At 39.7% G+C, this 16,263-nt stretch overlaps 1 protein-coding gene across 1 annotated transcript in view; it reads left to right on the forward strand.

Annotated features, from left to right (window-relative positions):
- The first annotated feature begins 714 nt into the window (after window positions 1–714).
- Window positions 715–16,263, forward strand: part of ATXN10 (ataxin 10) — a 108,017-nt gene continuing 92,468 nt past the window's right edge. Inside the window, exons 1-3 of the mRNA XM_061988793.1 lie at window positions 715–845; window positions 5,497–5,688; window positions 8,364–8,446. Of these exons, the coding sequence (XP_061844777.1) occupies window positions 718–845; window positions 5,497–5,688; window positions 8,364–8,446 (403 nt within the window). The 5' untranslated portion in view covers window positions 715–717. The remainder of the gene's footprint in view (window positions 846–5,496; window positions 5,689–8,363; window positions 8,447–16,263) is intronic.

Genomic DNA, 16,263 nt, shown 5'->3' on the forward strand with positions numbered 1-16,263 from the left:
CATGCAAGTCTGTTTGTAAAAAAAGGAATACATCCTTCAGACATGACCGTAGAGGGACTTGCTCTGAGATGGCATCAAGTACCCTCTGCTCCCTTCCTGGTCCCCAAGTACCAAGGATGCACAGGAAATGCAGACGAAGGCGTGAATAAGGAGAAATTAATCAAAGGTGGGTTTTCCTGACACACTCTTTTTCTATTGTAAAGTTCCTTCAAGTGTCTTGGGCAAATTTAGTTTCATTTGTTCAACGAAGCTTTCTATAGTATTTGGTCACACTCTTTTCATTCACGGGAAACTTGTTTTCCCCACAGTATGTATGTTAACTTTTCACAGGTATGTTTAGAATACACTGAAACACGGATCTGGACCACTTAAAAGTAAGCATCTCCAAAGCAGACGGGATGAGGGGAAGGACCAAGTATAACATACGCTGCCAGCCTTGACTCGGCTCGGCGAGCAGGAGGGCGGTGGAAGGAGGCGGAACCGAATGCTGAACCCCCGGTAGGCTTTCCACGGGCGTGAAGGCGAGGTTTTACGCCGCGTAGACCCACTGAGGACGCCGCCGCGACGACACCGCGCTCCGCCACTGTCCAGGCGGCCATCTTCCCGCCGCTCTGCGGGACGGCCTGCAAAGCGCACCGCCCGCCGGCCGGGGCCGGGCCACCGCCATTTCCGCGTGGCGGAGGGGCGGAGCTGGGCTGCGCCGCGCCAGAGCGGGCGATGGCGATGGCGGCGGGAGCGCTGACCGCGGCGGCAGAGCGGCTGGGGCACGCCGTGGCGGCCGCAGCGGACGCCCGCCTGGAGAGCGTGCGCGAGCTGTCAGGCCTGTTCCGGGAGGCGCAGCCCAGGTAGCGGGGAGGAGGGGCCGCCCGCGGCCACGTGGGCCGGGGGAGGGAGTTCCGGCCGGGGGAAGTGGCTGTGCTGGCGGAGTCTGGTGGTCCGTGTGCGGCCAAGCGAGGGGGATCTGTTGTGCGCATGAAGTCTTGGCGCTCGGGGTGGCGTTTGTGGGCTCCGCTGCGAAACGGGTCCTCGGTGTCCACAGAGGAGCGGCCGGGTGCCGCTGGTTCTTACTGTGAAATCTCTGACACACCTCCCCACGCCACTGCGGGAGCTATTGGTGTGAGACCTGAGGGTCACCGATAGAGACTGGGGCCAGTGGAGCTGACCTGCACTCTCTCCCCTCCGTTCCCAGTGTGGAGTTGGCAGTCTGCTTGCATTCCTCTGCCTGTGGCAGAGAGGAAGCTTTGTGTCTCACAATTGTAGATGACAATACTTGCTGTCCTAAACGGGTGTGCTGAGGTGGGTCATAGCTGTGGGAGTAGCAGCTGTAGGGTGAAAAGCCACACGGGGCCCTGCAGGGTGGCTAGAAATGAACAAGACTTGCTTATGTGAGGCCTTTTTGGGTGGCAGTTGTGTGCCTCTGTAAGCCCATGCCCTTGAGACAAGAGTGATGGTTGTACATCTTGGCAACTGAGGGCCCATGCTGTGCAGCAGGGTGGGCTGTAGTGGCTTCAGAGGGAGGAGAGGTTAGATGCCTCAACAATCAAGCACTTAGGTCTTGTGAGGAGTGACAGTAATCTTTGTTTTGGCATGGATACATGAATTCTGACTCTCTGTTTTGACTTAACAAGAAATGGTGCGTGTCTTCCTTGACTTGAGAACTGGGTTGCTGTACCCTTTGCTTTTGCTTCCTTTTGTATTCCTGCAGGATACTTGATGCTGAAGTCAAGGACAGGTGGCAGTAGCAAATTTTGAAGATCCTGTCTTAAGCTCTTTGCCTATTTTATACCTTGATAATTAAAGATTAAGGAAAAGGTTACGGAAGGAAAATATTTTCCTTTTCCAAAGTACATTTTAAATATTTGTAGCTACTATAGATGTAAAAAGATTTTTTTTTAATAATTGTAAGCATTACAGTGAAACAGTTACCTGAAATCACTCTTGACTGATTTCTTAATGTTATCTAAACACTTCCTGCCCTCTTAATTAATTTGAGAATTTGGGGGTTTTGTGCAGAAGTAGGATTTTAGTTAAGATTCCATTGTAGTACAGACTCAAGATTGTAATGATGTATAAATGCTTAAGTGCTGGAGGCACATTTAATTTTTCATTTACAAAGAATCTTGAATTACCAAACAGCTTTTAAGTCATTCTTTGTTCATTTGGAATAACTTTTGCTTGTTCACTCAGGCTTTTCATTTGTACTGTACGAAGACATCTGATTTCTGCCCATTGAGCACATCCATTTTCTTTCATAGTGTGCAAGAAAGACATTTGGAGTTCTGTGTCACCTCGCTAATACATAAAAATCCATATCTACTTCCACTTTCAGAGTGAGGACAGGCCCTTGCATACCTCACACTTGCTCTGTTAGGACATGCAGAAGTTTCATCTTTGTATTTTACTGTAAATGTCTGCACTCTTAGGTTTGTTTTACTTTCAATCTATTAATAGAAAAGTTATCACAACAGCTCAGTTGTCATACTTGTCATCTGGTATCTGACTAAAACTTCTGTTCTGCTGCACAACTCCTTAACAAGAGTAGAAACTTTTCCAGGATAAGAATAACTTTAAGGTGTCCTTTTACCAGTAGAGTCATAAGAATGAACACAAGAATACATGCAGCTTTTTAAATTTCTGATTTACCAATTTCAAATAATTGAATGTTGTACAACAGTATGTCTTGCACTGACCACTGAATTCTGTATTTTGAAGTTGCATCCATTTGGACCAGTTTCCTATGATAATTCAACACATGACATAGGCAATTATAAAGGAAACTGCATCTGGACTAAGATTTTTTTTCCTATTTTAGCATAATTTCAGTGTTTAAAAACTCAGCTGACTAGCAGCTAGTAGTTCTGGATGGCATCTTCACTCAATAGAGAAAACGAGGCTTTTATGTATCTGGGATGGGGTGTTCCTTTACCAGACCATAGCTCTTCTGATGTTTAGAAAAACTTGTGTCTGGCTGCATTTAGCATGTGTGCTGTGGTACGTCATCCACCAAATCTCTTCGACATGCCTGTCATGCTCTGTCACCTTCACAGTGAAGAAATTCTTCCTTGTATTTCTTTGGAACCTTTCGTGTTCCACCTTATACCCACTGCCCTTTATCCTGTTATTGGACATCATTGAGAACAGCCTGGCTTCATTCTCCTGACACCTGCCCTTTACATATTTGTAAACATTAATGAGGTCACCCCTCAGTCTCCTCCAAGCCAAAGAGCCCCAGCTCCTCAGCCTTTCATCATAAAGGAGATACTCCACTCAGCCATCTTTGTGACCCTGTGCTGAACTCTCTCCAGCAGCTCCCTGTCCTTGAACTGAGGGGCCCAGAACTGGACACAATATTCCAGATGTGGTCTCACGAGGGCAGGATATAGGGGGAGGAGAACATCTCTTCATGTACTAATCACAGCATTTCTAATACACTCCAGGATTCAAAACGCACCTGGACAAGTTCTTGTGTGACCTACTCTAGGAGGTGCTGCTCTGGCAAGGAGGTTGGACTAGATGATCTTTTGAGGTCCCTTCCAACCCTTAAGATTCTGTGATTCTGTGAAAGGAGCAGGAACTGCACCCCTTCTTGTAAGCTGAAGGCTCAAGTCCCACAAATGTCTTTTGTTAGAACCTAAAACCAAAACCAAATTCCACACCTGCTTTCAGGTTATATAAGCTCCACTATTTCTCTTTTTGTATTTTCCCCTCCTTCTTACATCATTGTAAAATGTAGCTTCCCCATCCTAGTAATTCTGACTGATGCTGTGGTGGTGTTTTTAATAGAGTAAGTGTAAGTGTATTGGTCTTGATCGACTGTGAAGTTGTATAATAAACGGCGTATTTCCTGGAGATATGAAGTAGTATACATTGTAGTAATTTAGTGGTATTTGTGTAAAGTATAGTATTTCTTACAGTACGAGAGCTCTTTCTTTGTAAATCTACTTCACACCCTAACAGATTTCAATATTGGGTGCAATAAGATGTAAAAGAACGTGAAATTGTCACTGTTGGATCAGCAAGAGTGACAAGAGCCGTAGAAAACATGAACTGTGAGTAAACTGAGAGAATGGGGTTTGTTTAATCTAGGAAGGAGAACGTGGCAGAAACAGAGGTTAGAAATATGATAGTCTTCAAACATGTTAAAGATTGGACGTGTACCCATGGTGCTTAAGGACATAGTCAGGTGGTTGCGCTGGCAATGTTGCTTTACAGCTGGACTCAATGGTCTTAAGAGTGTTTTACAACCTACGTGATCCAAGGAGTCTATGGTTTGGATTATAGACATGTGATCATTTATGATAAAAAGAAGATAGAATTTCTAATTATACAAATATTGATACGTTTGAGTGAGCAGCAGAACACAGATAATACAGTATCATCCACGAATGTTTGATCAAGAAATTATAAAGTTCTCCTTTAGGAAGAGTTTTCTGTGTGAATGTTATTTTGTTTGAAATTACTTTCCATTTCATGTCACTTTCTTCTGTTCATAGCTTAGGAGCTATGTCTTAGATCCTAACTTTCCTGTTTGATCTTGAGCACGCGACAAGCCTGTTTAAGGTTCTAGGAGGGTACATCTGGATTTCCCTTTTTTTTGACTGTAGTCAGAAATATTGAATGAGCGAATTTATTGTATTTGCCTGTAGCAATGCCATAAACACTCTTTGATGTGGCTTTTTTTCACCAGCATGTGTTATCAAAACTGAGTTAGCAGTGTTTGTAATGTGTTGCCCTCATCTCCTTTCTGAACATAAAATCATGGGAGGGAGGATGTGAGTAGCGGTAGTTTGGAAATGTTGTGTGTATCTGTGTGACAGATGATCTGCAGATGTGCATGTCAGTCGAAGGGAGTGTGGTGAATCTACAGGGTGCAGTACCATCAGCTCTCTTTTCCACTCTTACCATATCTGTCTATATGCCTATGGTTTTGTAGTGTTGTTTTCCTAGGTCTTGATACACTTAAGAAGTGGCATGGTATTTTTTGTGTTGGGGTAGTCGTCTGCTGAAGGAGACATATTTGACTTTCTCCCTTGGCTCTTCTTGGCACCATCTTCTCTTTCTCCCTCTGGTGAAATTTGTGGCAGTCTATTTTGTAGTAGATTGTCTTTTACCCTCCCCTTTTGAAACATCTAATGCTGGGCATCTAAACTGTGTTCATTAATTAAAGCAATGCCTAATTCCAAAAAACACCCATGACAGCTGTATGCATTAGGGAGACTTCCCCCAACCCCCCCCCCGCCCCCCACAATTAAGATTCCAAAAAGCTGTTGGGTAGCTGTGAGGCAACACAGTTCTCTCACAGCCCCTTTCCTGAAAGGCCTGGTGGGATGATGATGCGCAAATATTTTGCTCTTTTTACATGGAAGATCTTGTGTACTATGGGGTAGATTGTTGCAGAAACATCTTTGGGTTTACAGTACAAGTGTAATTGTCATAATATAGGCTTTTTGATCCTGGTGCATTTTTTAATATTCAATTAAAAATTATTAATTTCAGAGAAATGGCGAAAGAAAGTGTATTTCGAGATCTTCTGAAAATCCTGATGAGCGCCTCAAGTAAAATTGAGCAGGCCTATAAGGACTCCTGTGAATTGGTAGATCTAGATACCTGCTTGCTGCTCATAGCAGAATGTTTCAGATGTCTGAGGAATGCCTGTGTTCAGTGTGCCAAGAATCAACATATCATGAGGTATAGTTATGATCCATTTTAATCCATACTAAAATATAACCTTCTGATGTTTGTGTGGTTTTATATAGAGATTCTTATTTTACACTGCTGTGTTAGTTGATTTATTAAGTGGTATTTCCTGCTTGATGCAATGACTTGAAGTATGCAAGAAACAAAAATAGCTGACCTGTTTGAAGGTCAGTGTTTGGGACACTGCTGAATAATAGAGCAAAGTATTTGTGTCCTTAGTACAAATTGATTATGCAAATGCTATAAGCTGTTTGGAAGTCTTGAGAGAAGTAGCTTTTTTTTCCTTTTTCAGTTCTTTAATTTTTTGGGTAACATAATGAATAAATAAATAGCCCTAGTTATTAGTTACAGAATTAGGATGTTTTTTTAAGGTTAGATCAGTCTGGCACTCATGGCAATGTGTTAGCATGTAGAACTGTCATATCAACCCTGATACATACACTGATACACAGATTTTAATGGATAGTAAGTCCTTAAATTATGTAGCCTCTAGGGGTTTTTTTGCCTGTGTCTTGCAACATTGAGGAATACTCTGATACGACAGCTGTAGTTACTGAAAACCTGATAGTCTATGTGATTTAAAAAAACCTGAAAACAACAAACACTACTCCCCTGCCCCAAGAACCTAAACCCCACGAACCAAAAAAAACCCAGCTTTAAAATATGTTAGATCACTAGGAATTGTTGTGGAGTGCAGACTTAAAATTTGATCTCTTCAACTTGTCAAATTTTGTTTATTGGACTAAATATAATTTTTACTGGGGACCAGGTTGCTACTTCCACACTTGGTCAGAATTTTGTTAATGTCACAGGATCTTTTGTAGAAGTCATTAGTTTTAGAATAAGGTAAATCTAAGTTCAGGCTCTTCCCTTTTTATTCCTGGCAGTGCTAGCCCTCATGATCATGTTGAGGTCAAGGAATTTATCTGACAGAAAATTTTTATGCTAATTTAGAAATTTTTGCTGATGGGATGTTCTGCCAGGCTTAGTTCCTTACTATGACTTACTGCAGCTACAAGATAACATTTCTAACAGTGAAGAACTCAGTGGGTCACTTATGAGGTGCTGTTTTGGCCTCCTAGCCGTGTAACAATTTATGCTCCTTTTAAAAACAGTGGGTGCTATGAGCCATCTATATATCAGCCATATGTTTGTATTAATTTTAAATGGTTGCAAATATACAACTGTTTTAGAAATGAAATGTCCTGGATGATCAAAAGTTGTGAATGGAAGGCAAATTGTGTGCCTCTGATGTTGGCTTAAAGTGGCAACATTCAGATATTAACTAAACCCCAAGAAACCTCAAACTACAGATTGTTTGATCAAAATAGAAAGTGGTTATTTCTAGGAAAGAATGCAAAGATTATAAACACCTGGACTGTATAACAGCTTTTAAACTATTGGGGAACAGGAAGCTTTGTTTCTTTCCAAGGTCAGTTTTTCTGATTTGTGTGATGTGAAGAAATTTGAGGTCTGAAGGAACAGGAAATGTTTTAATATGTTATATGTACACCAGAGTGTGTGTGTGTGTGTGTGTGTATTATGTATTTATATATAATGTATCTTTGCCTTCTCTTCTGTGTTAGAACTTAAGGAGAATGTGTTTGTCTGGAAAACATCTGCAGGAGGCAACTATTCAGCACTTTTAACTGACTCATGCATAGTATGGAGATTTGGTAGAGAAAATGTTGCTGTATTCTAGAATATTAGCCACTGTCTTAGATAATCCCCTCTCAAAAAATTTGTTTAGTAAAGTACAAATGAGTTAAAACTGAAAACTTCTGATTATACTGTATTCTTTGATTATTGATTTTTTTACTCCTGTTGCATGCACATCCTGGCATCTATGTTGTCTGTCTCCAGGATTGCTGATCCTTGGCAGTAGAACTATTTTGGAGGTTTTGATTCCAAATTACTTCACTGATTTATCTTCATTATCATCATGTTTTTCCATGTCTGGAAAAGTTCAAGGTCAGGTTGGATGGGGCTTTCAGCTACCTGGTATAGTGGAAGGGGTCCCTGCACATGGCTGCCCATGGTGAGAATGTTGGCCTAGATGATCTTTAATGATCCCTTCTGACCCAAACCATTTGGAGATTCTAGCTCTGATTCCTTCTTGCTGGATAAAGGATAAATGATTACTTGACCCTCCCTGCATCCCTCTGAGTATTTTATATATTTCCTTTAGAACTGGCCCTGTTGTTTAGTTGTGTGTCACTGATTGCTTTGTTGGTATTTAAAATCCTCAAAGTTTATTACTAAGTAACATAAATCAAAACATTCCCTGAACACCTGAACTTCAAACAAAGAAAAGTTGTGAAGCAAATAAAGCTGTTAAAATTACAGGAATAACTTGTTAATTTTTAACTTCTGATTTAGAAGAATAGCAAAAAAAGAGGAAAAGGTATTGGCTCTGAAGGTAGGGCATCCAGAAATGGAAATATTCTCACTGATGCAGTAAACCCATTTTGCTTCTTATGGCAGTAGTGTGGCTAATTATAGGCATAGTTGAGTAGGAGAAGCTACTTTTTATTTCAAGGTTTCTAAAGATGTTAAAGACTTACTGTTAACTTCAGTGAAAAGCCTTTTCACTTCGTTTAAATGTATTTCATGTCATATGATTTTTTTTGTTGTTGTTTGGTTTTTGTTCCCAAATCTAATATTAGGAGCATGGGTCTCATCTCTACATCTGTCCATTTGATCAAATTGCTTCATGGAATACAAGTCAAAGAAGAATTGTTATTGACAGGTAAGGCTACGGATTTTGTTAAATATATACTGTACATTGTATTTTTTTACATGGGAAATCATGAGATGATATGATGTCACAGATACATTTCTTTCATAAATAAGCTTAATTATTTCTTGAATTGCAGTTATGAATTGGGCAGGAGGTACTTAATGGTGCTTGGAAAAATCTCAGCCCCAAATCTGGTCCAGTTGTATTTTGCCTCAACTGTTCCCTGTGAATTGTTATAGGAACGATATATGGAAACTTACTTTAAAAATAACCAGGATATTTGAATTGCAAGTAGGGAAAGTTCCTCTAATACCTCCATTCAATGTATGTTTTGCTGTTTACCGTCTTTTTATTTCATCTGCAAAAAGTGAAAGAAAGAAATACTCCTTTTTTTTTTTTTTTTTGCATGGCCAGTTAGCTCAAATGGTTAGTGTGTGGTTGGTTATCAGTTGCTTAGAGCGTGGGGCTAACAGTTCCAAGGTCACGGGTTTGATCCCTGTACAGGACAGTGCTTTTGAGCCAGCAATGTGCCCTCATGGCCAAGAAGGTCAATGACATCCTGGGGTGCTTCAAGAAGAGTGTAGCCAGCAGGTCGAGGGAGGTTCTGCTACCCCTCTACTGTGCCCTGGTGAGGCCTCATCTGGAGTCCTGTGTCCATTTCTCGGCCCCCAGCTCATGAGGGACATGGAACTTTTGGAGAGTCCAGTGCCAGGACACCAAGATGATCAGTGGACTGGAACATCTTTCATAGGAGGAAAGAATGTGAGAACTGGGGCTGTTTAGTCTAGAGAAGAGGAGACTGAGGGAGTATCTTATTTATGTATATCTAAATGGTGGGTGTCAGGAGGTTGGGACATCCTTTTTTTCTATTGTATGTAGCAATAGGAGAGGGGTAATGGGATGAAGCTGGATCACAAAAAGTTCTGTTTAAACATAACAAAAAATTATTCCACTGTGAGGGTGAGGGAGCCCTGGCACAGGCTGCCCAGAGGGATTGTGGAGTCTCCTTCCTTGGAAGTCTACAAGATCCGTCTGGACATGTTCCTATGCGACCTGATCTAGGTGAACCTGCTTCTGCAGGGGATTGGGCTAGATGATCTCTAAAGGTCCCTTCCAACCCCTACCATTCTGTGATTCTGTGAAATAATTTATCTGATTCCAGAAAAGAATTTTAAAATAAAAATATTTTTATGTTTTTATATCTGTATTGTGGTTGTTGGCCAATCAGGGTAATGTCTGCCAAGAACTAAATACTGATTTGAATACTGTTCACATTTCCATAGTGAATGAGGTTTTTCTTTTCTCTTCATGGAGAGATGAGAGAATCTGACTATAGGATCCAACCTCCTTAATGGCAATTATTGCTACTGATTTCTACCAGACTCATTTCATTGGATATTAAGGCATTTTCAGTAATTCTCTTAAAAATCTGCCTTTCCATATGTGTGCATGTTGAGCCTGATACAGGGCATTGGACACCAGCCTTTACTGTCTATGGTTGCAAGACAGTAGGGAACATTCGATTTCTCTTGCTACCTTCATTTCTTTTCATCTCCCTTACTATTATGAGGTTTTTACTGGGTTCCTGTTGCTAATTTTCTATCATTTTGTGGAAACAAGTGAAACTAGTGTCATGTGGTAACTTACTCTCAAACACCTTTTTGGAACTGGGAAAGAGCAGTGAAGTCCAGGATACCGTTTTTCCTTTTGCGGCTGTATTTGGCTGAAAATGAAGCCTTTCAGGTACGTGACGGTATTATACTCAAGCCACATTCATTTCTTCAGCTATTACTGGAATCCTTCCAGGAAAGGATCAGTGATGCTAGCACAACCCTTCAGCGTGAGAGGACCAGAACTAAACCTGTGGGTGGCAGAAAGAGATCTTGCTCAATGACCATAAAGAGGAGGAACTGAATGCCTTACAGGCGTGACTCTCAAGCTGTGTCACAGGGTTGGACAGGGGGGACTGGGAAAAGGCATGGAGGGCAAGAATGTCCCGCTCACAGTTGTGAACCCCTTCACAGAGACAAATAACAGAAAACCAAAAGTGATAGGAGCTGAAATGCTGTTTTTGTCGAGCCTGATGTTGTCCCTACTAGGGTCCTTGACAGCAGTAGGCTTGAAAGGCTCTCCTGGGGAAGTTGACTTCCCATCTTCAGCTTATTCAAAGCATCAGGAGTTGTGGTGTGAGAATACTGCCTTTCAGTAAAGCCTTCCAGCATCTGCAGGGGAATGAGCAGAATGTACTCGTTGGTTAAATGTGTGACCCAAGATTTCCCCTTTAGTCTTGTGGCTGCTAACCTCTCTTTGATGGGTTACCGTATGCATGTGTGCTGTTCTCCTGCTGCTGGCATCTGAAGCAGCATCAGTGAAATGTTGCTTAGCAAAAAAAGAAGGGAGAGGGAGAAACCTAGTAATTTGATTAACTGCTTCAGAGTCCTTTTTCTAACCAGAGGATGTTGTAATTTTTTTTTTTTTAATCACCATTGGAAATTAAGGAGAACATTGACCAGAAAGTTTTAAACCATCTTTCAGTTAAAAGTGTTTTGTGATTGTTACTCTATGTAGACATTCAACAATTGAGCTTGAGTTACAATTAAAATTTATCTATTGACCCAGGATAGATGGCTTATTTGATATTGTATGTAGTATTGATCTCATTGGGAAGGACCTGTGATGATCATGGCTAGAGTGTTCCAGTTATGTTAGTACAACAACAGCAACGTTATAGTCAAACAAATGTTGTTAATTCCTTACTGAGTGATATGATGAACTTTGTCCTAAATGAAAATTAAGCTAATGCCTAGAGCACCTTCTACAGAGTATACCTCAGAGTTAACAGTTACGTTAAACTGTGGATTATTAGTCATACTTTCAAAAGCAAGGCACATTACTAAAATGTACTTGGATAGCACTGTTGATGGGAAAAAAACCCATGAAATTAGTAAGTGTTACTGGGTTGTTTAACCATATTTCTGCTTCATGTTTCTCCTCCTGATTCAGATAGGAAATCGGGTCACAGGGCTTACAGTAGCACGTATATTTTGTTGTAGGAGATTATTAAGTGTCAAGTGCAATATTTCAAGTTGTTCATTTGGCTATGTGACCCATTTACTCCCTTAAATAGTTGCTTGGCTTTGATGATCCCTCTCTTGTCTGTTTATATCCTTAAGGTATTTAAAATACCTTGATGTTGCTTCTATAGCAACAAAATACAAAAATAAAGAGAAAATGCTGTATTGTAGAATGAACAACACTATTCAGTTCACATCCCTGTGAAAAATTCTCAGAGCAAATCATTGTAGGCTAAAGAAACAGAATGATGTTGGAACTTCAAATTTATGAAGTCGAGAGATTAAAAATTCTTTATGTATGACTGAAAAATTAGTTTTACCTGATCTATGGTATGTTTTCATTATTTTATCCATTGGTAACTGTTAAGACTAGTAAATCTGAGTGATAGTATTTTCTGTAGGAAAGTTCAGTGTAGTACAATTTGTAATGGATAAAACCAGAATTGAAATACAGTATATACTCTCTGGCTATTACTATGACTAGTGTGGTGGTTCTAAGGGAGGCATAAACTGCTTGTTGTAGCAATATATGAGTGATCAAAGGAGCAAAAAGCCAATGCTGTGCCAAATGATGTGATTAAAAACTATTGCTAAGATTTTTTCAATTAAATCCAGACTCTTTTGCATCTTCCCTGCTAGGAGAAATACATTTTTTAATAGTTTTATCTTAGGCCCATGTGTTATATAGATGGCTAATTTGACTCTTCACTTCAGGAGATTTACTGAAACAACTTTACTGCAAGTTTTCAGCTTATATCTTTTTTATGTTATAAAAATGTTAGATACATTCCTGTATGCTTGTAATGTACTTGTTCCAGCCAGATGTGGGAGAAGCTGTTGTTTTGAACACATTATGTGGCACCAAGGCAGTGGGCCAGAAAACCTGGAGATAAGTTAGTATGTCTGTCCTGGAATAACTTTTTAAGGCTTCAGATAGATTTAAAAATAACTAGTTAATTCATACATATGGCATATAAAGATTGTCCAACCCCACCTGCAAGCCAGCTATCCCTGTAACATTTAATACATGTATTAAAAGAACATTTTTAGGCCTTTCCCATACAGTATTGCTACAGATGGCTGTTTGTCCCTACTCTTCCTCCCTGCTTACTTTCCAGTTTAGTTTTAGTTACAGTCAATAGCCTGGTGTCTCTTTTCTTAATTGTTTACAACACATACCAGTAATTTTAAGCAATTCATATTCTGTAGTACTTAGGGAAGGAAACCTGCGTTAAGGAGTTGTACAGTGAAAGCCAACAGATATGAGTGCAGGGGATTTATGGGCAATGATGCTAAACAACCATTTAAGAACTTGTAGCCCTTCTCCTGGTCAGCAATAAGACTGATTTATATCCGATAAGTCACATACTTGTAATTGTGCTCTGTTTTCTTATTGCTCCAGCAGTCCTTCCTCCTTCTGTCTACAAGAGATGGCACTTCCTAGTCAAGGAGAAAAAAAATTAAGTGCTACACTTATCAGACAGTATCTGAAAATTGGACTTCAGCCTCAGTGTTCTAAACTATGCATACTGAAAGTCTAGGAAGTGGTGATTGTGTAAGGAAGTTCTCAGCTTCGTATACTGTGAAGCTTGGATCCTCCTTGTGGGAAGAGAGAGAAGATGACATTCTATGCTTCTTTCCCCCAGTTCAGAATTAATTTGAATAGGGAGTGAAGATACAGGAACTGTACCTACTCATGAAGAAATCCTGCATTGAAGAAGATTCATTCCATTTCTTCATTAACCTGTTTGAGACCACAGTCTTCCAACAAATAGCTAAAAAAAATACTAAAATTTTTACTTTGAGTCTTAGGAAAAAGGAAAGTATCTGCAGAATATAGATTTAATGGAATTAAATCGATGTCCCTTTTGCTTTGTTTATATTATATTTTAATAAAAAGAGCCTCATTGTAGCAAGTTTGTTTTTTTCCATTCTGTGGGTACAAAGACCAAGAACACTTGCCAGAGGAGCAGCCTGATGAAGCTGCCAAATGAACTTTAACTGAACTTAAAGCAGACCCAGATCTCTTAAGAGCTAAGAAGTAGTTCAGTATGTTAGGGGCTGCAGCAGGCCTAGGAAATATCCTTGTCAGAAGCCCAAGTAGAAAATCTACTTCACTTCATAGCATGTGCCTTGGTTTGGTTGTGGGGTTGAGTTTGGTTTATTTTTTTTTTCCTTTTTCCTATGGCAGATTTTAAGATTTCCAGCAGAAACTAGCAGACCTTTGGGATGGTACATTGGGATTGGTCAAGATGATGGATATTTAGATACCAGTGTGAGATCTGGATTTAGGAATCATCTCTGAAATCTGGGAAAAAAAAAAAAGTATCTTTATTTCTCCTTCGTAAATTGCAGTGAGGGCATGCCTGTTTTGAAGCAAGCTTATGTTCAATAGGCTGTGTAAATTGATCCGGGGCAGAAGGAGCCTTAATCTTTCTGTTTGTAAATAGATCTCAAACCTTTCACTGATTCAAAAATTCAAGAATGTGCTTTGAATTCCAACAATATTGCTTAAAAAGTACTTATCTGCCAAAATACTTTTCCCTCCTTTAGAATGAAGAGCACTGGTTTTACTTGATAGTTGCCCTTCATGGGACAATTTGTTGTGCAAGTTGTCTCAATGAGCTCATTGTCTTCTCTGAGCAGACTTGAGTGTAGCTGCACTATATCAGCCACAGAACAATACTGCCTTGTTGGTCTGTGCCTTGAGGGAGGTGCTCTAAGCAGGTGCATGCCAGCCTTCCTCAGTTCCAGGCTGCTGGTGGTACTTAGCTTTAAAACAAGGAGCACGGGTACCTTTGGTTTTGTACTGTGCTAATACTGTAACTCCTAAGTTTTTAGAGGTTTTAACCAACCAGGGTAAGCCACAGTAAAATGCATTAATGGGAGAATATTAACAGCATATGTTTTTGTCATGGGTACTTTTGTAGATACCAGTCAAAATCAGGGTCCAGATGTGTTAACTCTTATACAAAGGTTTAGATTGTTCACTGCTTTTAATGTTAAAAAGTCCTTTGGGTAAATCTTTAGGTGAATCACAGTGGATGATAAGATTGAATCCTTGAACAGGAATTTGGCTTTACTTCCAATTTTCTGGAGAGTGTTCAGATGTAGTTAAACTGCTACAAATACTCTATTCAGAACTGAACTTAGAACATTCCTTTAAAAGCAGTGATGAAAGATGACTCTATGTAAATTTTTTAAAACTGTGCTTGTCATTTGTGCATTTTTTGCTGTTCAGCATCTTGAGTATCATATGTCTAACACCTGTTCACACCTTTCTTAGAGAAACGATATGTAGGAAAATACAGAATATGTTATTTTAAACATTTTCCAAATGCTCCAAATGCTGTGTACTTACAAGAGAGCTGTGAAGAAATGTTTCCTGCTTTGAGCAGAAGAGAGGAAAGCCTGTGATGCTGTTTATGTAGACAACCACAATGAATCTGAAACTTTGCTTTGATTTTTTGGTTTGGATTTTTTTTTTTAATCTCCTCTGCCTGCCAGTATCATTAATAATTAGTCAGGTTCAGCTTCAGTTGGTGTTCTTTAGGTACTCAAACTGATTTCTGCCTGTTCAGCTATCATACATATTTTGGTTTTAGTTAATGAAAAAACAATTGCTTTTGACTCCGTGCATTGGAAAGTACTTTTTAATCTTTCAGTGTTTAAGTACTCTGCAGAAGAAATGGCAATAAGTAACCTTGGAATTCAGAACTCTGAAAACAACAACAGTCCTTCATAGAGATTAAAAAAAAAAAAAAAAGGCTTAGAGGCGTGTGTGTATTTCAAAAATAAGAGGTAAGGAACCTAGGCTATACATGGCTTCCAGAGATACTGTTTCTTGCAAAAATCAGTTCAGATGGGAGCATTTCATCTTTGATGAAGTAACAAGACAAAACCTTTCTCCTGAAGTCTGCATAAGGAAAACATCACACAGCTGAGAAAAGAAGGATACTTGATTTCTTTGTAACCTCTTGAAGGTGAAGGTATACTGTGTTTAAAAAGTCACTGAATTATAAGCTGAGGAATTCATGAAGTGCTAGAAAATCATGTTGAAATTTCATGTTGAAACAAATGGAGAAGAGTAGATTCAAAATCTCCAGGAGCTGCATTGCGTAGCTTATCCATTCTAAAAAGTTGAAAATTCAAAATCATTTTCAGGATTTTACAGAAAAGGAGATGTTTAATCAGATGTTTTTTGTTTTCCTGGAAGAGACTCTCAGTAAAATGGGGAGTTTTGAGTTATGTTTGCAAAAGTATTCCTGAAAACAAAAGGAAATGAATTAAGTGATTTGAGCGGTTTCTCAGGAGAAGCAAGGAAAAATAAATCTTTCTGTTCTGTTCTTATTCAGTGAAGCAAAACATGAGATGTTCCTTTGCTCTGACCTATTCCTAGTTCTGCACTCAACCGTTTGCAAATTGGAATTGCACTTGGAAACCAAGCCTAGCTAATTTTGAGGGTACAGAAAAGCAGGGGAAGGTGATGTTCTCAAACCCTCTAGTGAACTAAATTGATTTTCCTTTATTCTTTTTTAAAATGGGAATCCGTCTTTACCCTTTTCATTATTCTTGTCAGTATCTATCTGTCTAGGTATTTTCTTCCCCTAGAAGGCAATAGAAACAGCAGCATTATTACTTTTGGTCCAATTAAAAAGACTCTATTTTGGCAAATGAGATAGTGATTCATACTCAGATCTTTTTGGAACACATCTGAGTCTACCTGTGGTGCTTTCACCTGCTCTTCTGTCA

Source organism: Colius striatus, chromosome 1 (genome assembly GCF_028858725.1).
Source record: "Colius striatus isolate bColStr4 chromosome 1, bColStr4.1.hap1, whole genome shotgun sequence".
NCBI lineage: Eukaryota > Metazoa > Chordata > Aves > Coliiformes > Coliidae > Colius > Colius striatus.